A 20,539-nucleotide genomic window follows, 5' to 3' on the forward strand; every position below is an offset into this window, starting at 1 on the left:
TTTCACCATAATTATATGGTGCGTCGGTAGTCGCCGCGCAACCGAATCGGCTCTCCTTGTCGACTGATGCAACCGAGGCGGGCCTTGCGCTACAAAATGCAGCGATCCTAAACGAATGGATGCACGTCGATGAAGGAAGAACCCTGGCGAATCCTGGGCGAATGCGCCCGATGCAAAAAGAGGCACAGGACGGAAAGAAGGGAAATAAATTCGAGGGCCTGATGCAACATCGCCTGAGTCTAACGTGTCCAAGTGAAGGCATCATTTTCACCAAGGTCGAGAAATCAATGTCATTAATAATGAGCCTGTATAATTCATCTCGCTTAAGTGCATTCGAATGTTTGTAGATCGTTAGTTTTACGCCTCTCGTCGATGGATTATTATTATATTTATCGATCGATTCGATGCTTTTACCAATTCGGATATTAATTGTCCATAAAATGTTCTATTAGCTGGTAAAAAATGTTCCACTCCAGCTCTCTATTAAAATGTATAATGAATCGTTCGCGATTCATAATTAATGAATAAAATTGAATCGTATATACGGAGGAAATAGCGCATTGAAGTATTAAACTGACGTTCGCGGAAAGGAAGTTCGAAATTGATGAGATGAAACATTTAGACGAGCGAGGGAGGAATCGCGTCTAATCATAAGTGGAATTCGAGATCTCGGAGTGAAACAGCGAGACGACACGCGAGAATAAAAACCGGCTGAAAAGAAAAGACGAGGAGTCGACTTGAATTGGTGCGGAATTTGCGTGATCGTTTGCAAGATGCAAACCCTGCGAATATTCCGAGAAACGACAAAGGGCAAAGTCGGTTCGGTTCGTTTGGCAGCCTCGTTCGTTCTTATTGCTCCTTTTCGCTCGTTAGATAGCACTCTTTCCCCCGCGATCCTCTCCTTTTCCTTTGCCTTCTCTCTATCTTATTATTTCACGTCGTTGCACCATCCTGCCGCAGTTTATCTATTTAGTTACTTATTTAGCTGCTTGTTTATTTGCCCTCTTGTAGCTCGCGTAATCAATTTATATAAATGTAGGAAATCTACGGGAAAAATGCAGAACTTTGCGAAAGTCCATTACGGAGAACAGAATATACAACTGTGTGATGAGATTAATTTCGAAATATAATCAAGGAAATAAAGTAGAAAAATTATACAAATAGCGCGAGATAGAATGTCGATTTTTTTCAATACAGGCCGGTCGATAACAGATACACTCGCTAACAAGTAAAGCAATATTCTTAATTAAAAATTTGCAACTCAAAAGCAATCAATATCTCGGCGTTGTAAATAAAAAAATTCTTTCAGTTTTGAACGATATACGGTTTAACAATAGAATATTGTCCGCGACGCCTCTTTTTCACGTCATCATTAATATATATTTTACCAAGTTCGATAGCTTTTACTTCTCAATCAAGATTATCTAGATCGTTCTTTGATCGAATAATTAAGTGAGTTAATAGACAAATGAGACAGGATAAGTGCACCAAGCACGCGCACCGCAGTTCCTGTTCTCTAATATAAAAGAAATCAAATTAGATCACTCGGTCTGATGCAAGATCAACGAGAGGCTACGTCTTGCTTGGCGCCAGTTCTCATGTGCTTGATTAAAAAAACTATAACTATACTTAAAGAAGGACGGTGAGTTTTTGTCGCGCAAAATTCTAGGAGACGGACTTATAATTTATTAAATTATTGATGATTATCGTTTCTTGTTCTCGTTTTTTCCTCTCATTATAAGATTTACCTCTAGACTTAAAGTGCTCAAAAAAGACAAAAATACTAAGTATTAATCGCAAACTTTTCATTTTCTTATAGTACTATTGCTTTTTATATAAGAGCCTTTACGAAAGCAAACTGATTCAATTCAACATTTTGTAAATTTCTCAGTTTCAGAATACTAGAATGTATGATTAATGTGTCCCGGTACTAAAATTAAGAATTTATAAAAAGTTGATCGATTAGTTTGGCTTCCAGACTAGAGGTTCATATATTGATCGTGCAAACATTTACAATGCAAACTCAAATCAATTACTGTTGACAAAGCTACGATATCTGTATAATAATCTTTTCATTCTTACCGTAATACAGAGATATACATTATATATAGGATTCAACAATAGCTTGGATATTGCACATAGTAATATTCCGTCTTCCTCATAATATTTTCTCGTGTTGCTAAACATATTGCAAAAGTTTCCCGAATGATTTATTAAGCAAAGTTGAGACTATTACTGTCGAGAGATAAATATATTCACGAGATTCAAAATAATTTCTCATTCAAAAGGATCGAAAATTATATAAGACTATTGTGATTTTTAGCTCTTAACCGAGTTTCAATAAATCAATAAGCACTTAAATATATTGCGTCAAAGAATAGTAGGTCAATGAAGATGCAAACAATTTTCAGATTAATGTAACAATTACACGAAGAGGGACATATTTATTCATAATTGCATATATCTGCGTGTAAAAAATACGGTCGTAAAAAGAGTGCAATGTCATGTAGATTATTAATCATTTATAGAAAAAAATAAGAGATGAATGCAATAAATGTGCTGATAAGATTATCATTGTATTTTTACCATCATACTTATTTTTGATGATCCGACATCGTTAATTACTACATTTCCTCTTTAGCACAAATCAAAAGTCGATATAGCGCGAAAGGAGGAAATGAAATTTTCCACTTCTTATTCGCTATATCTAGAATTTGTAAGAGCCAAAAACAAAAATATCAGAAAGCAAAAGTTCCAAATGTAAATGAGCAAATAAGCATTTGGCCAAGTGCGCAGATTATGCCACCCCTAACTCGTGCGTAATCATATTATTATGGTTATTAAACGATAGCTATACGTCAATCGGGATCGATTGACGCATGAAGTCTCGTAAATGAAATCCCAAAGTGTGCGATCGGTCGAATCGAGATTGGTCAAAGCTTTAAAATCGCAGCTGCGAAAATTAGATTTCTCTCTTCTCGTGCAGCCACAGGAACATTTTACATTCGAAATCAATAAAATTCGCGAGAATTAAACAGGCCGACGACTTGTTTGTCAACAGATCGCTTCATTTAATTAACGAACGCGCGCGCAAACGGAAGGAAATATATATTTGCAATGAGAATACACACGCGCTTCCGCGCGTTAATATATGCGTGTAAAATATATAATAGCGCGAATTATTTCCGGAATGTCTTATCATAGCTTCGTCTCGTATTCTCACACGCGTACGCAATTGCGCATGCAATAATACTTCCGTCGATATCGACCCTGTCACGAGTGCATAATTGTATTAACGAGATGCGACTCATAAATATTTAACGATCCGTCGAGCAAAGTGCGTTTCGACGTATAAATCCGTGACACCGTGCCACTTTTTCGTGGCACAAACATTTTCCCCCAAAAAAATCTTGCAAAAAGGAACAATTGCATTTCTATTTTATCCGACCGCGAAATTCCATCTTCCATTGCATGATTATTATTATTATCTCTCCGTAATTTGTGCAAAGTAAAACTACAATCTCTCGTACGCGGTGTTCATTTAAAATAATGTAGAATTTAAATCTAAAATATAAAATCAATTAAAATGCGTATTATTAGTGATAAAAATGATAGAAATTTACAAAATTCTCGCACCGAAAAGCAGTGCTCCATTCGTTTACGCAGCGCCAATATTTGTTATGTAAAATGATGTTTGTGTTTCGGCTCTCATACACGAATTTGACGCGTCAAAGGATTGCGCAAATTTACGTTCGATCGTATACGGACCGCGTCGACGTCAATTCGATCGTATTTCGCATAATTCTACACGTGACTTACATTTGCACTCCTCCGGGCTCTCGTCGGAATTGTCGGTACAGTCGTCCGCTTTATCACAGACCCACGAGATTGGAATGCATCTGCCATTGGCGCACCGGAACTGCCTCAAAGGACAGGCTAATTTACCTGAGAACCAAAGAAAAAGTTTACTGAAAAAAAAAGAAAAAAACTCAATAAATCATAAAATAAACAAAAAAAATGTAAAAGATGGCATTTAAGCAGATCGAGCAATTTCTAATATATAGTTTGATATGCAATTTAAAAAAAAATTTTTTTTCTTACTATCCAAATTCTCTACTATTTTGTATCTTTATACGTCGCGAACTTAAATTTATGCATCGTATAAGTTAGATTTAAATGAGAATGCCAAGATTTGTGTGCGGTTTATAATTAGAATGATTCGCCACTAGAAGATGCACGTCTATGAGATATGAGAATCGTTTAAGTGCAATAATGATAAAATCAAATGTAATCTCGTAGCTCATTTATGTTAACTGACCGACAAGGTTACTTCGCAATTCTTGTCGGCGACAATAGCGATAGATAGTTAATATGCACGGATAAGTGAACAAAAAATGAATAAAGAAATCGCAACAATTTTCTCTGAAAATATATACGATATCGATTCGCACATTATTAAAGTATTATCACGCAATATGCTACGGATTTCTTTTTACAAAATTACAAATGTTGAGATTTTACTGTTATATTATTGCAGTTTTACGTTTATTTCATGCTTAGTTTAGCTTTTTTGATATTTTTATCATATAACTTCGATCATATTCAGTCTCTTTATAAAAGAAAAAACATTTTATGCGGCCAGAGCATAATTAATTTTATTTCTCAAAATAATTGTCTCGAAAAATATTCACTCAACGATCGAGTATAATAAAAAAAATATGTTACGGTTTCTTTTACAAATTACAAATGTTATGATTTTATTGCAACAACTTTACGTTTAGTTCATGCTTAGCTTTGATCATATTAGAGGAAAAACATGTTTTTGCAGCAGAGCATAATTCATATTATTTTTCAAAATAATTGTCTCAAAAAATATTTCACTCAATGATCGAGGAAAAAATATGTTACGATCTCCTTTTTTTTACAACATTACAAATATGATTTTATTGCTACGAACTTTACATTTAGTTCATGCTTAGCTTTGATCATATTAGAGGAAAAATATTTTTTTGCAGCAAAGCATAATTCATGTTATTTTTCAAAATAATTGTCTCAAAAAAAGTTTACTCGACGATCGAGTATACTAGAAATCTCCTGCTAAAGATACCAGCTTGCGACGATGTTGTCGAGAATGGACGTAAGATAAATGGCGTACGCGAGACGGTAATCTAAACTAAATACACACGATCCCCGATCGAAGTTTCTGTAAATTCACGTACGTTTCGCGAAACAGCTCGACAACCCCCGTCGGGAATTGTCGATGCGGATTTATTACGCGGACGTGCGCCGCGGCTATCTCCGCGGTTCCGTGAATTCCTCGATAAAATTATCATAAGATACTAATAGATGTAGAAGCTAGCAAAAGTCGGAAATCGGAGCGGCGAAATAAATATCTGATCACGCACAACGAGTTCTCTATGTCGCGGCTCCGTGATAATGCTTGGATTATGCCGGAAGAATCATTACGTTAATTGCAACCCTTATATATTTGCGCCTAATGAGCACGCATTTCGATTTTCTTTCTCTTTCTCTCTCCCTGCACTCGAAAATGTACATATTTATATAGCGAACGCGCGCCAAATCCCCTCCGGTAGTTTGTCCTATGTGTGTCTGTGATGAAACAAATGTAATCAAAACAAACTTTCACGTAACGCAAGCAAGAAAGCAGTATAATTTTGATGTTGACAAATTTTCTTGTTTGAAATCACTCTTCGTCTCTGGTTCGAATTTTCAAAGCTTAAGTGATGAATCGGAAATCTCAATCAGCGTTTAAATGGAAAATTTGACTTCGTTTAAAATTACAAGTATTTTTTGTCTCTTTTTTTTACAACACGAATAATTTGCTCTTGTCTCTATTAACTGTGTACAATATGTAAACAAAACATTATCTTTTTATTTGGTACATAAATATTTTGCTCATTGTCATAACACAGATTTCGCGGATTCTTTAAATCCATTCAAAAACGTATCTAACAGAATAATTTAGTCACTCGATATCTTAGACTTTTTCGATTTAAATCTTTTTGAATACGTATAAAAAATGCAAACATGAGAAAAAATTAATTACTATAGCTGAATTTTAACTGTCCCTGTATGAAATTTAGTCATCATGCCTGAATTTTAGTTATAATAACTAATACTTTTTAGCTATAGAATTCTCGAATCTGTTAAATTATAAAATAAATTATAGCTACAAAATATTAGCTACCATGTTTTTATTTAAATAGATCGATTAATAATGTATTAAATGGAGATTAAAGTAAAAATCATATTTGAGAATATATTAGAATATATAAATCATAATTTTTTGAATATAGTCATTCAAATAAAATCTTTGTGAAACGTTTTTATCTTATAATTGGCACGGAAAAAAAATAGCCATTATAACTAAATTTTAGATTGTAATATAGCTAAAATTTAACTATAATGACTAATTTTTTTCCGTGAGAATTATAAGATAAAGACGTTTCACAAAGATTTTTTTTCTTTTTAAGATTTTCTTTGAATGATTATATTCAAAATTATGATTTATATATTCTAATAGATTCTAAATTATTCTAGATTTTTACTTTGATCTCCATTTAATACATTATTTAATCAATCTATGTTAAATAGAAACACGAATGCTCAAATCCTACGAGTTTACCAAAAAATGAAATTAAATTGGTAAATACATGAAATAATTTATATACCAAATATAAGTACTAAAAATATAGGAAGATAATCTCTTATTTACACATTATATACGAGAAAACTAAAATCGTCCCGTTTCTGACAAAAATAAAAATTTGTTCAACTATTTTTGTTGATTTTATCATAACTGTTATTTGCTTACTCTATTTAACAAGAGTATTTAACGCTCTGTAAAACTCCTTATCGCAGAAATCATAAAATGATATTAAATAACTGGCCATCCCTTTCTCTTCATTTTCACTTAATAGCGCTAATATCCCATCTGGGTGTATATATTATTATACAACCCGACCTCGGCGAGGCAGAAATGTACGTAGATAGAGACAATGAAAAGCAGCGAGCAGTGTGCGCGATCATTGACAAAACGGGACGACGTTGCGCGTCTACTTATATAATGTAGATACATCTTCGCGCCGACTGTCGAATCGAACGTCTTCGCCGAGGGGACTCGTCATATCCGCGGTCCGGAATCCAGAGAGGGATGTTGCGAGCGAGCCGCGTCGTGACAGGACGAGAACACGTGAAGATATCGACGCGCTTCGCTCGCTTGAATATCCTCGCCCGCACAAAAACATGCGGGTCAATTGTATATTCTCTTCAGGATAGTTTAAATCTAAACAATTGTATATATATATATTCTTCAGGATAGTTTAAATCTGTTTCAACATCATTAATCTGAAAAGCAAATATATAATACACAGAGAATTTTATGAGTTTCTCTAATTAAATATTTATCACAATAAAAATATTAATAGGTACAATAAAAGTAAAATTAATTAAACATATTTTATATCTTATTGTGATAGATATTAATATTTTTTATTTGTAATGACGCCGTGATTTTCAGGGTAAATTCTAAGAGAAAATTCTCTCCGTGTATATAAAATATATTATATATATGTATAATTATATATATATATATATATATATATATATATTATATAATTATACATATATATAAATATATAAATAAATATATGATATATATATGTATATATATATATATATATATATATATATATATATATAAATATTATAGTGTGTAATTCTAGCGTGATTATAAAATGTTATAGCATATTATCAGACACAACGAGAATTTCGGAGATAAACTCAGGGTGAGAACGGCCGCCATGAAACCCTCTCCGCGTCCTCGAAGGCGTATATTTTTTTCAGAAATTTCACCTCGAGGATGATCTTCTTCGTTATCTAATATGATTATATCGAGTACTGTTTGCGTATCTAATGCCTCTGTCGCACAAGAGTTAAACAATAAAAGTTGAATGACGTTGACAGTTAATTATAGCGGCGTGTTCTCGACAACGATCGTAAATAAACCAATTACATCTTCGCAATATCTAACGCGGAATAAATAATTCTGTTCACGAGAGCGCATCGATGCTCTTCAAATCTATATAACACACTCGTCATCTTGGACAAGGCTCAAATTCTTCTCATATCGAACACGCAATTTCAGGCAAAGGGGAGGACAGCGGGATAAAGAATTCAAAGCGCAGGAAATCATGACTGAAAAGATTCGTCCAAGATTGTCGCGATGCGCGAGAAGAAAAAAATAACGACGAAAAATCCGCGGGAGACGACGGGTCCGCGAAGAACGAGCAGAGCGGATGCTGGGTGTATGAGCCAGGACCAGCTCTTGCCCGCCACTCCTCCCCCTGTCCTCCCCTCGCCCACCCCATCCTCATTCAACCACCGTCATCGTTGTGCTCCGAAAATACGTCTCTCGCCAGCTCGGGAATAAGAAGGACTTACTGTCAATGGAGAAGGCGTCCGCGACTGCCAGCGCGGCCAGCGCGACGATTAGCAGCACGCCACGGGAATCTCGCCCCATAACAACCCTCTTTCTTCTCACGGTCGTGTCCTTCCTGCCTTCGTTCCACTACTGTGTCAGGGCGCACCACCACCACCCAGTGTGCAGCAGCCGCCACCACCGTTGCCAACCTCTCGGTACGGACAGTTTCTTCTCTCGCCCTCTTGCCGGCTCTCTCCCTCTCTCGCTCTTGCTCTGGCTGTCGCTCTCCGTCTCCCTTTCTCTCGTGAATATCGATCAACAACAACAACAATATACACCGCTGTCGGACGAGAGATGGTCACTGCTGGAACCTCGCAAGAGAGCACGCGGTCGAGCAGTGCCTCGATCTACATAGGTGCTCGAGGTTTGCGAGGTCTGACAACTAGCTATTTCTCTCTCTCTTTCTCTCGTCCACCCCGTCCTTTTCCGGCAATCCTCGTGCCTGCTCCTTCTGTCACTCACTCTCCCTTTTGCGGTCGCAGAAACCGCGTGACAAAAAAAAGTATTCCGCGAAGTGGCGAGACTGACCGGCCCGCCCCGTATGCGACCACCTCTGCGGGTCTCACGAGGTATATCTGTCCTGCTCCCTCTCTTCCCTGTCTCTCTTGCACGGCTACGTCGATTTGGCAGTGGCGGATTATATGGCGCGAGACGCTCACGGGCCTCGGAGCGAGCTTTAAAATTTAAGCATTTATTGGGAAAAATTAGGTCAAACGTAAAGTGACGTTTCAGCGTTTTCAAAGTAAGAATTATAAATATAGAATTGATACGAAACTTCATTTCCTAACAGATATGCAGAAAAGAAAAACTATGTCAACAAGCATATAAAATATATCTATCGCGCCTGTGTGCTATTCATATATTTGAATGAATATATTTATTTTAATACCTCAAAACCTTGATTTTGCTAGTGCTTTGCATAGATATAGTTAGGACTTGAAAGCTTATCGTAAAACTCTTGAAAAAGCGGGAGAACTTACTTTATACTTCTTACTTTTCTCAATTGTTGGAACAGAAAATCTTTGAATTTTGCTATTTGAAAGTTTGAAATTTTTACCAGCGACAGAAAATCAGTTTGTTCTCTTCGCGATCTTCAATCCACTACTGTGATTCAGCCGGTTTCTTTCGCGCTCTCTACCGTTTCTCTCTGCCTCATTCATCCGGCCATTGTCTCCTCTCTCTCGCGCTCCCCGGGCGAGACTGCGCCGACCAGTGGGACACGCCGTACGTTGACGCACCGACATCGCGCCACCTGCGCGCGCAGGTTTCCCTCGTTCTCGCTCGCTCTCTACCTTACGAGCCGGCGTGCTCTCCTCGTCGCGTCGACCTACGACGTACGATGCTCACAAAAGTCGCAAATTCACGCGTATCGCACGCGTGCGAACCTCGCCGAGCATGTATTGCCAAATAGGCACGTATCCTGATGTCTTCCTGCTTCCTAGCTCACAATTATAAATCAGAAACGTCAGCGTCAAATCTTGCTCGCATAAATGCGCATGCGCGCGTTTACATATGTATATATATATATATTTGCATTTAAATATTAAATTTTTTTCTCAAATTAATCAAATGAAATTTCCATTTGTTTACCTCTTACAAATGTCAATGTTTAGATCTCTAAACGTGTACATTATTGTTTTTTATAAAAATGTATTGTAAGAATTGACCTTTTACAATAGAGTATCATATATTACACTATATAATATACTATTGTGACAATGTTATATTCTCTGTTTCAAACTTTTTTATATCTAATAATCGAATTGATGAATAAAAAAATACAGACTAAATCATTTATAAAAAAGAAATCTGGGATTAATTGTTATAAGAATTATTGAAAACATGAAATCAAGCAAATATGAATGATTAAATAATATTAAAAGACAATTCTATTAATAGTATGGACAGTCTTTTTAAAGTTAAATCACTTATTGCAATATTTGTATTTTACTTTGCAATAAAGTTTATAAAAATCTTTAGAAATAATTGTACCATTATAAAGATCTCATGCAGGTGATGAATAACAATAAAATTTGAATACTAATACAAAAGTATACACACATATGATGTATAAAATGCAACTTATATATGATGTAAGTTTTCAAAATTTATAATTTGTTATAATGTTGACTTCATTATCTTCACACTAATTTTAATATTATTCATCATCTGTATGAGACGAAGTACTCCACATTAATATATTAAATCCATTAGAGGCTAAAAAGCAATTCTTTTGTGGATGAACACTTATAGATACAGTAGCATACTTAGTTGGTTTAAATCCTGAGAGTTTTGCGACCACTTTCTGAGATACAAGATCCCAAACCCATAACTTTCCATCCGCTGAGCCCGAAAGAATTTTTGTATCTTGGCAATCTACACTCGATTCTAGACAAAGATCTTTTCCAATATGACCTCTAAATTCACCGAGTTGTTCTCCTGAATCTTTATCGATCAATCTAATTACATCATCTGCGCAGCTAACAACTAAACACTGGCCATCTCTGGTGAAACTGGCGCATGTAATTGCATCTAAATTGTAAAAATTTGAATTTTTATATTGTAATTAATAAAATCAATAAAATTCAAAATCTGCTTACATTATTTTGTCGTCACTTACCTCCCATATAATCTGCACACAGTTGTCCTACACGTATATCATAGGTACGTACTTTACCATCAAAAGAACCAGATAAGATTTCATGATCAGAAACTCTTACACTCGATATAGAATCCTTAGCATCGTTCAATGATTGTACTGCTTCTTGCGCTTTGGAACGTACATCCCAACACATAACACTGTTATCACGAGAACCAGAGACAACCATCGATGATTCCTCGTTGAATCTATAATGGTAATAAGATATATATTAAAACTTAGCTCAGTCAGTTTCATACTAGAAGAAAATACTAGCACAAAATGAATACTATGATTAGTTTGATGACAAGATATCTACCTCACTGTCGTAACTGGACCTGCATGACCTCTGAAACGGCGTACAGGAACACCAGTTGACACATCCCAGACGATTACAGATTTATCCAGACCACAGGACACAATTTGGCTGCTATCACAGGACGCACAGGCATCCATAACCTCGTCGCCATGACCACCATACGTTTTTAATGTTACGGGCTTGTACGGATTCCATAACTTCAACTTTCTATCCGATCCGCACGTTACGCAATAAGAACCGTCAACTAAAACAGAAAATTACGTGTCAAAAGCGTATAAAAGATTCATATAAATACATTATTAGCAACTTCAACCGATTCCTTACCGCTGAATCGTACGGATCTGACAGCTTCCTGCTTGCAGTCGATTTCTCTCAGGAATTTGTACTCGGTATCCATTTTTTAAGGATAACTTAAATATTTCGTTATCCGATAAAAACTTTTGATAAAAGATAGCATGTGTCATCTGTCATGTATGTAAGTCTTCTGAACTCGTTGAAAAATTTTCAAAGTTATCGTCGCACTTCGTTCGACTAGAGATAAATCGAAGTGAAGTAAGTTGCGAGTTTAAATTCAGTGGCCAATTTCTCGATATTCGAATAACATAATTTGAAAAAGTAAGATATTTACATTTGCCCAGTCAAAATTTAGTGTAATTCCTTTTCAAAGTGTGTCCTTTAGGGTTGATTTTTCCAACTTCTCGCTAAGTTTTATCTGATAGGTAGCATATTTTCGTCTTTTCAGATAAGTTCTAAAAAAAAAGAAACAATATGCTACTTGGCGGGTAAAATTTATCAAGAGTTGGAACAACCGGCCCTTAGATAATTAAAAAATTATCTTTCGAAATTCTCAAAACATGAATATTTTAACCTCTGTTGCTTTTATTTAATCGTTCATCTTTTTCATCATTTTTAAGTAAAAAATATGATAAAATGTTATCTTTTTATCTTGCATCTTTTCTTATAAATTAATAAATATAATGAAGTCAAATTTATATTATATCAAATAATTTCATATCTTTTTCTGTATTATTTTTACCAGAGTCTATATAATGAAAGGGAACTTTTATAAAATTAATATAACAAAGGAATTACTTGAACTTATATCTTATAAGGGCCGATTTTTCCAACTTCTCGATAAGTTTTACCTGACAGGTAGTATATTTTCGTCTCTTTTAGATAAGTTCTAAAAAAGATGCTACTTGTCGAGTAAAACTTATCGAGAAGTTGGAAAAATCGGCCCTAAAAAGCATAAGCAATAAATAATATTTAATATACAGATATATATTTTATCATCTAACTGTGAATAACATTTGATAAAGTTTTCTATTTTAATATGATAATGAGAAGAATAATATAAAGATTATAAAAATATTTTATTTTAAAAAATTATTTTCCAATCAACATCAATTATACTACATATTATTACTTATTATTACATAAATTTATTATAAATAGAAGTGAATATTTGATATTTTTGAATACTTTATCAAATTTGTACAGAGGTAGAAAATAATGAGTAATAAATGAATAATCACAATTTCCTAAAAATTATATCTATACTGCATCATCTTTCGCAATACACAACACACACAGATGAACACACATACGCACACTTGCACAATATAAGAATATTCAATTATAAGTATTACTAGATATACATTACATAATTTGCTTTACAATATTGTTGTAGACTAATACAAGTATATATTATATTTTGCATATTTTCCATATTACAAAATTACACAATGATTATTACTTAAATTTTTATTATTTTAATTTATTAGTCTTTCCTTTGTTTTTTTTAATATTGTATTTTTGTGTTAAAGAGAAATTAATTCTTTTGCATCAATAGTAACTTTTAATCCTTTTTGCAAACATCAACAGTTTTAATATTATATATTAAATAAAATAGTTGTTATATACAATGCACATTTAATTTGTATAATTATATTTTCTTATTTTATATTTTATCTGATTTGATATAAATTACATATATAAATAATTAAAGCTTTATATTTCTTGAAACTACATGTCAAAATTTGCTTAAATGGCAGTGACAATATTGTAAACCAAAACTAAATTTGTATGAAATTATTTCATTTATGCAGATTTTTCTAAAATATAAATTTCAAAAAGCTATCAATTAAATTATTTCAACAAATTTAATTACAATTATTTCCCTGTATTAAAGTTCTATGAGATTAACATCTCGTGCTATTGTATTCAATGTAGATGATGATGCAACTGATGTTGTGAATGAACGTACATGAGATCTGAAGCTAGAAGCAGGTTCCCAAGCTTCGTCTCGCACAACACCTTGATTTCTAGGATACATAAGCAATGGATCTTTACCAGTTTTTTTGCACAATCTTTCTTGAAGCATAATCAAGCGAGATCTCCAATATTCATAGCTTGCTTGCTTAAGTGCCTTAATCCATTGTTCCACTTGAGACTCTGATCGACCACTCAATACATGTCGTTTTTCATGTTCATCACGAAACGAAATACTAAATGCAAATACTCCTTCAGTGGAAGTGTCTATGTTAATGCTGCAATTTTCTAGAATAATGACACCAGCAGGTTGCCTCCCATCAATTTGTCCTAAATCATTAAGATTGAAGTAAAATAATAGATTGTACCGCAGCTTGAACCATTTTTCTTTAAACACTGGAAATATGAATTACATGTTATAAAAATATATGTAATCTTGCTATAATTATTTAAGTATTTATACATCTATTTTACAATTCACATAATGAATTTTTTGTACAGAAAGCTATCAAAGTTTAATAGAAAAAAAAGTAATTATCTAACTAGTTATATAAAATAATAAATTTTCTGATGAGATATATAAATTGTTTTCTTTTGTTTTCATACAAGAAACTACTTTCTAAATTTGGTCAAGTATTTCAGAAATAGTACAATTATTTTCAAATAATTAATAAAAATTCTTTAGACAATTTTTAGAATTTAAAATAGTTTTGGTTCTTTAAAATTCATTATAATTTATGCCGCAGAAGTGAAATAATGTGACAATATTTGAAACAATTCTCTGTATAAGTCAGAAATGCAAATCGGAAGTAGAGAATTGTAAAAACGCAATATAATTTATCTTCTTGATAATAGTCAAGAAATATATACAGTGAGTGAAAAAAATTATTTGTCTCTCTCGACATTGAACGATTGTATCAGATGACGGGGTAACAGAGGCGATTGATCGCGAGATTAAGTTGATTCATTGTGTGTTGTGCACTGTATAAAAAGTATTTAATTATATTCACACTAAACTAACCTGACTTGTGAGCACGTTTGTGATTTAGACGTCCCTCGAAATCGGGGGGCCCAAAACTCACTTCTGCGAGCTCCTTGTCATTGAATTTCATGTTTGGTCGAGCGATACGAGGATGCTGTCAATGTGTCACAGAGAATAAGCTATCGCAAATATTCCATCCTCGTAATCGTTTATATTAATTGAGATGTCAGGGGTTGCCTTCTGCGTTAATCGACATTAGACGCTTTCTTGAATCTTCGAGCTACGAGAATGCTTTCACTTGTGTTCAATCAATGATCGCGAGAGTCGACCTACGAATATGATATTCGATAAGTTTTATTGAATAAATATGTTGTTTACGCGATGATAAAACAAGTCGCATTATTCGCACACGTCATACTTTTGAAACAGCTCGCTTGCTAAAAGTGATTGCATGACGTTTTTATCTGCCAATGGGTGATATAAAAATAGATATAATTTATCGAATTTAAATTTTGATATATATATGTACATATAGAAAAATCTCATCTATATAATATTTGTAATAAAATAAAAAAAAGACATAAATGTCGAATAAAATATATTTAAAAATTATAAAAATATCATTGAAATTTTTCATATTTTTTAAAATAACATTATGTAAAAACTCACTGAAATTTTATTAATTTTAATCCTTGTTTTTAGAATGTTCCGTGGACAAATCATATATAATTACTAAATGCTGCAATCTCTAAATATTAGATTATAAACAACATTATGTATAATATCATTATAATCTCAACTTCTTTTCTTATTTACATTTTGAATACATTTAAAAAAAGATATAATAAAAGCTTCGATGCTGGAAATCTATAGTTTACGTCACGTTTATTATGAATTAAAAGACCATAGACATACAAAATATGTAGAAGTCTATTTTGAAAGTTACAAATGTTCTAACCAATCAGGACAAAGGAATCTTTACTCATTTTGTTCTGATTGGTCAATCAACTGTACTTTGAAGTACTTTCAAAACACACATCTACACTGCAAATCATTTGTTTACAAACTTGGATAAAAGAGATTAATCAATTAAAATATCTAATATAAAGTATGTCATTTGTTGCATTTTTTAAATTAATTAAATACGTGGTTGATTGATTTTTCTTATCAAGTGTCATATCTGGATTTATATGAACAAGAAGTTTGTTGGCGTCCTTTGACGCGTTCAGACGTCTGAAAAAATTTTTTTCTTTGTGTTCCGTTCTGGTCCTAATATCTTTTCAAAATATATATAACCCGCTGATGGCCGAAAGTCGCACTTGCGACTGGGTCAAAAAGAATTAATAATAAGAAGAAGAAGGTCTTTAAGTTTTTAAAATGATGACGTGATGAGATTTCCCGATAATTAACTGTGATTGGTCTGTTTTCCCTTATTCTACGTTTTTCTGTCATTTCCTTTCAATTTTATTCGCGCGCTAAAATTTGCGTTTTAAGGACGCAAATTCTTTTGGCGCGAATTTCTTAGCAGGCAGTATGTACAACAACGGAAATGATTTTTTATCATGTATCAAAATTGTGAGTAATCTCCATCTAAGCTGATTACAGTTTTGGGTTTTATTGGTATAATAATTGATTTTTTGTTTGTGTGTGCAGAAATAATTAAAATGTACAAAATTTCTATTCCTCAGCCTCCCACAAAACAAGCTACAACAAAGAAATCTGAAAAAATGGAATCAATAGATTTTACAGCAGATCATCGTAATTTAATTTCAACAGCTAATAAGATTTTTGGAGAAGGAAAATGGAACCATTCTGTTGCTCAACAGACTTTAGGTACATTAGTTAATTTTGAAAAATATATTTCTATAAGTGCGTAAGCAGTTTTTCTCTCTTATCAAATGCATATAAACATAAGTTCAAATTTATTACAGATTATGTTGAAGCTATTGGTGCCAAATGCAGCGTTGGATGTGTTAGTTTCGTTAAAGTTCAACTGGAGAATGGAACCTTTCATGAAGATGTTGGTTATTATAGTGCAGAAGAATCTACAAAAGGCTTGTCAATACACAATGCAAGAATTGTATATATCATTTAATTAAATAATACAATTACATTATATTTAACTGAAAAATTATAGAAATTTTAATTTTAATTTCACAGGGTTCTGCTGTAAATGGCTTAAGGAGAGTTTTGTTGTCATTTGGAGACAAAATTGAAAAAGAATTACAATTACAAAAGCAAATTAATCTTGAACAAACTGGTGACATACAGAAAAATGCGATACAATCATCAGTTAATAAACACATGGAAAAGAAATCAAATGTTCCAATTCAAGAACCTACAACAATATTAGAGCGTAAAAATGCTGAATCAAATAAAAATAAAGGTTTGTTAATGATCAAGTAATATAATTGTACGTGAAATATAGTACATACATATATTCAACTTAAGTAATTAAATCTAGGTCCTGTTCAAATTGTGAAAGAGGAAACAACTGCCACTAAACTATCATCACCAATAATTAACAGTTCTCTAGAAATCTTTGAAGATTTGGATGAAGATAAGGACAACTTAGTAACAATACAAAACGATAAAATAAATATTACTGAACAGGAACAAGGTAACATATAAATGTGTTTAATATTGATCAAAGTCATTAAATTAAATTAATTATTAATTATTTTTAAAATTATACTGTTTGGATATTGACATTACAAGACATGGATCTATTTAATTATGTGTATATGTAGTAACATTTTCTTGATATTTAATTCAAATTAAACATACTAGATTTAGATTTTGATTTTATTATATTTTGAAACTTTATATATATAAAATTATGATGCACTAAATATAAAAAGTATAAAGTAAATATTATTAGATACATAAAGAAAAGTATTTTATATTATATGAAAATACATACTTTTCTCATAGAATTCTAGAAAATCTACGCTCTGAATGTAAAAGAGTAAATTCATCACAACTAATATAATGAAAAATATTATTACTAATTATTTTGTTTTTTTAAATAAATTCTAATATATATTTTAAGTACTTATTATCTTGTAATTCTTTATAGAATTATCTGCAAAAGAGAGACAACGAATGGAGAGAAAAAGAAAACAAATGGAAAAACAAATGGAATTTAAAAAACGTATGATGGAAAAAGAAAAGCTAATAAATAATGATAAGAAACCTAATCCTAAATATTAAGTTATATTTAATAAGTTATACATAAAAGATATAAAGCATGCAAACATTATTTTTGTAAACATTATATATAGTACTTTTAATATGTATAGAATATATTTTATATATAGTAAATTTGAATAAATTGATGAAATAAAATTAAAAAGTCTTTTACCTGAAAAAAAAAAGAAAAAATACCAAGTAGAATCATTGTAATAAGTGATATAGATAGAAAGGTTATTAAGATTGACACATTCAGAATTTTATATTTATAGTAAATACTTATAAATATAAAAAAATTATTTATATTCTCGAGATATCAAATATTCAATAATATGCTCCTTATCTTGTTCTCTATACATAATTACAATGTAATAATTACGATTATTATATGTATTAATTTTCAAAATCATGTAAAAAAATGCAATATTTTCATTATACAATATATAAACCAAAGTTTTTTTTTCAATTTCTTGTGCATTTATTTATTTTTGCTTATTCCTAAAATAAAATAAAATTGCAATATATGAAGTCATGGCTTAACATTGAGCGACACTGACAATAAGAAGGTTATTGGATAACATCACATGGTATATTTAATGGTTAAGATAAATATTCAATTTACATCTTTTTAATTGAGATTGAATAGAAAAAAAACAAAGATTATATAAATAGAAAAATAGCAACAGAAGAAGAAAAGTGTGGATTATTTTACATAAAATTTTCATTTATAATTTTTGTTATTTGTGTATTTTCAATCATGGATCAATATTTTGAAAGTTACGAAGAACTCGATGTAAGTCAAACAAATTTATATATATATATATATATATATATATATATATATATTTAATTATATAATAATTTCTATCTAGTTATTGTAAATCATTTTTTATATTTATGTATTTATTACATTTATAGATTCATAAATTAATGCTAAGTGACAAAAAACGTGTTATAACATACAAGAAAGCTATTTTTAATATGAAAGAGAAATTTCAGGATAAGGTAGTGATGGATGTTGGTGCAGGCTCAGGTAAATAGCTTACTAAATTCTTGTTATATATATATATATATATGTGTGTGTGTGTGTGTGTGTGTGTTGTGTGTGTATGTGTATAATACATATATTACTTATTTGCTCGATACAAATTATAACATGTTACATATTATGATCATATCTATATTTCTTTTGCAGATATATTATCAATTTTTTATGCTTAAAATATATATATATTTTTTGCAGGTATATTATCAATTTTTTGTGCTCAAGTTGGTGCAAAGAAAGTATACGCAGTGGAAGCAAGCTTATTGGCAAAGCTTATTGAACAAGTGTCGATAGAAAATTATCTGCAGGATAAAATAGAAGTAATTCATAGTAAGGTAGAGGACATCCAGCCAGACAGTTTGGAGAAAATAGATATAATTGTTTCAGAATGGATGGGTTTTTATCTAGTACATGAAGGAATGTTAGATTCTGTACTTTTTGCTAGAGATAATTTCTTACGAGAAGGTGGTTTATTATTCCCAGCCATAGCAAAATTGTATGCTACGCCATGTGAGTTACCATCTATGTATGAATTTTGGGATAATGTATGTGGAGTCAGTATGAGGTAATTATATTATTCTTAAATAAAAAGGAAAAAAGTAATGGCAACATATATTTAATTTCTATTTAAAATATAATGGATTTATTTCTCTCTTTCTTATTCTTTTTTTATATTTATGATTTCAAGAACTATATTTGTGCAACAATGTATTTATTGTCAATTTTTATTTAGATGTGTTGGAGAAGAGTACAGAAAAATCAAATCGATGAAGCCAGAAGTATTACTTCTAAATCAAGATAATCTTTTGTCAGAAGGGAAATTGCTTGCTTGGCTGGATTTAAATTGCATCTCTGTAGAAGAAATAAACCTATTAGGTGGAGATAATTATGTAACGGTATGCAAGAAAGATGGAAAATATCAAGGGATATGCATTTGGTTTGCAGTCGAATTCCCAGATGGTTCAGAACTATCTACAGCACCTTACGATGAGGAAACTCACTGGAAACAAATTGCTGTTGTTCTACCTACAAATACAGAGGTAATAAAAAATGAACCTATTGCCTTTAAATTGGATTTAAAAAGAGACAAATTGAATCCGAGACGTTACAATATAGAATTAAACTTGTTGAATGCGGAGGAGGTAGAACATGATGTTCCATGTAATTGTCATATGACAAAGTGTATTGTAACAAAAACGTATATTACAGATCAAGCAAACAATGAAAATGTTACGTCAATTGAATGATATACATCAGAATATATTTGCATATATACATGTATGCTAAAAAAAATGTTTTTATCATTTGTTTCTTTACAAATTGGTGTATCTCTATATTCCTAATAACTTAAATATATGTAAACTAAATATTAATAAATATTTTTAAAAATATTCATTTAAATTTTCTCGGAAACTTTTTATTATATAAAAGTTGATCCGTGAAAAAAGCGATGAGATACTTGTAGGAATTAAAAATTGGCGCCAAATTTTGAAGATGGTATAATACGCATGCGTAATTTTTCTAGGGAAAACAGTCCGAGCGCCTTTCGATTCGTCTCTAGGGCCTAGGGTGAAACTTTGGAGAGAAAC

The 20,539-nt window shown here is 31.9% G+C and overlaps 5 protein-coding genes across 16 annotated transcripts in view; 2 read left to right on the top strand and 3 right to left on the bottom strand.

The window, feature by feature from the left end:
* Positions 1-9,774, bottom strand: part of LOC114942960 (low-density lipoprotein receptor) — a 34,075-nt gene extending 24,301 nt beyond the window's left edge. For 4 of the 7 annotated variants that reach the window (XM_085482084.1, XM_085482085.1, XM_085482082.1 and 1 more), the window contains exons 1-3: positions 9,561-9,774; positions 8,464-9,177; positions 3,820-3,945 (exon numbers count right to left, since the gene is read on the bottom strand). In XM_085482084.1, coding sequence (XP_085338210.1) covers positions 3,820-3,945; positions 8,464-8,542 — 205 coding nt within the window. In that variant the 5' untranslated portion in view covers positions 8,543-9,177; positions 9,561-9,774. Of the gene's footprint in view, positions 1-3,819; positions 3,946-8,463; positions 9,178-9,483 lie in introns of all 7 variants that reach the window. The other 3 variants (XM_085482087.1, XM_085482086.1, XM_085482083.1) reach the window with 2 other exon arrangements.
* A 175-nt stretch (positions 9,775-9,949) lies between these two features.
* On the bottom strand, positions 9,950-13,877 carry LOC114942957 (WD repeat domain-containing protein 83). The gene is made up of 6 exons (XM_029318459.2): positions 13,813-13,877; positions 12,089-12,209; positions 11,785-11,991; positions 11,461-11,704; positions 11,124-11,350; positions 9,950-11,035 (listed from the first exon to the last, which is right to left on the bottom strand). The coding sequence occupies exons 3-6, from the start codon at positions 11,855-11,857 to the stop codon at positions 10,662-10,664; spliced, it is 918 nt and encodes a 305-aa protein (XP_029174292.1). The 5' UTR covers positions 11,858-11,991; positions 12,089-12,209; positions 13,813-13,877; the 3' UTR covers positions 9,950-10,661.
* LOC114942958 (uncharacterized) lies at positions 12,022-18,027 on the top strand. 3 transcript variants are annotated; one of them, XM_029318463.2, is made up of 6 exons: positions 12,022-12,075; positions 16,402-16,546; positions 16,645-16,793; positions 16,874-17,099; positions 17,178-17,333; positions 17,793-18,025. In XM_029318463.2, the coding sequence occupies exons 2-6, from the start codon at positions 16,441-16,443 to the stop codon at positions 17,924-17,926; spliced, it is 771 nt and encodes a 256-aa protein (XP_029174296.2). In that variant the 5' UTR covers positions 12,022-12,075; positions 16,402-16,440; the 3' UTR covers positions 17,927-18,025. The 3 variants fall into 3 exon arrangements, with proteins under 3 accessions (XP_029174296.2, XP_029174293.2, XP_029174294.2); XM_029318460.2 differs by lacking the exon at positions 12,022-12,075 and adding an exon at positions 15,602-16,288 and having other exon boundaries at positions 17,793-18,027; XM_029318461.2 differs by lacking the exon at positions 12,022-12,075 and adding an exon at positions 16,292-16,333.
* On the bottom strand, positions 12,815-15,550 carry LOC114942959 (pleckstrin homology domain-containing family J member 1). 3 transcript variants are annotated; one of them, XM_029318464.2, is made up of 3 exons: positions 15,383-15,550; positions 14,753-15,042; positions 12,815-14,127 (listed from the first exon to the last, which is right to left on the bottom strand). In XM_029318464.2, the coding sequence occupies exons 2-3, from the start codon at positions 14,841-14,843 to the stop codon at positions 13,646-13,648; spliced, it is 573 nt and encodes a 190-aa protein (XP_029174297.1). In that variant the 5' UTR covers positions 14,844-15,042; positions 15,383-15,550; the 3' UTR covers positions 12,815-13,645. The 3 variants fall into 3 exon arrangements, with proteins under 3 accessions (XP_029174297.1, XP_029174299.1, XP_029174298.1); XM_029318466.2 differs by lacking the exon at positions 15,383-15,550 and adding an exon at positions 15,132-15,190; XM_029318465.2 differs by lacking the exon at positions 15,383-15,550 and having other exon boundaries at positions 14,753-15,125.
* Positions 18,028-18,439: 412 nt separating the features above from the next.
* LOC114942877 (protein arginine N-methyltransferase 6-like) lies at positions 18,440-20,535 on the top strand. 2 transcript variants are annotated; one of them, XM_085482093.1, is made up of 5 exons: positions 18,440-18,698; positions 18,824-18,938; positions 19,149-19,515; positions 19,684-19,990; positions 20,476-20,535. In XM_085482093.1, exons 1-5 carry the CDS (start codon positions 18,663-18,665, stop codon positions 20,509-20,511), a joined length of 861 nt encoding a protein of 286 aa, XP_085338219.1. In that variant the 5' UTR covers positions 18,440-18,662; the 3' UTR covers positions 20,512-20,535. The 2 variants fall into 2 exon arrangements, with proteins under 2 accessions (XP_085338219.1, XP_029174184.2); XM_029318351.2 differs by lacking the exon at positions 20,476-20,535 and having other exon boundaries at positions 19,684-20,341.
* The last annotated feature ends 4 nt before the right edge of the window (positions 20,536-20,539 follow it).

Source organism: Nylanderia fulva, unplaced genomic scaffold, assembly GCF_048542155.1.
Source record: "Nylanderia fulva isolate GAGA-0341 unplaced genomic scaffold, ASM4854215v1 Scaffold2, whole genome shotgun sequence".
In the NCBI taxonomy this organism is placed as follows: domain Eukaryota; kingdom Metazoa; phylum Arthropoda; class Insecta; order Hymenoptera; family Formicidae; genus Nylanderia; species Nylanderia fulva.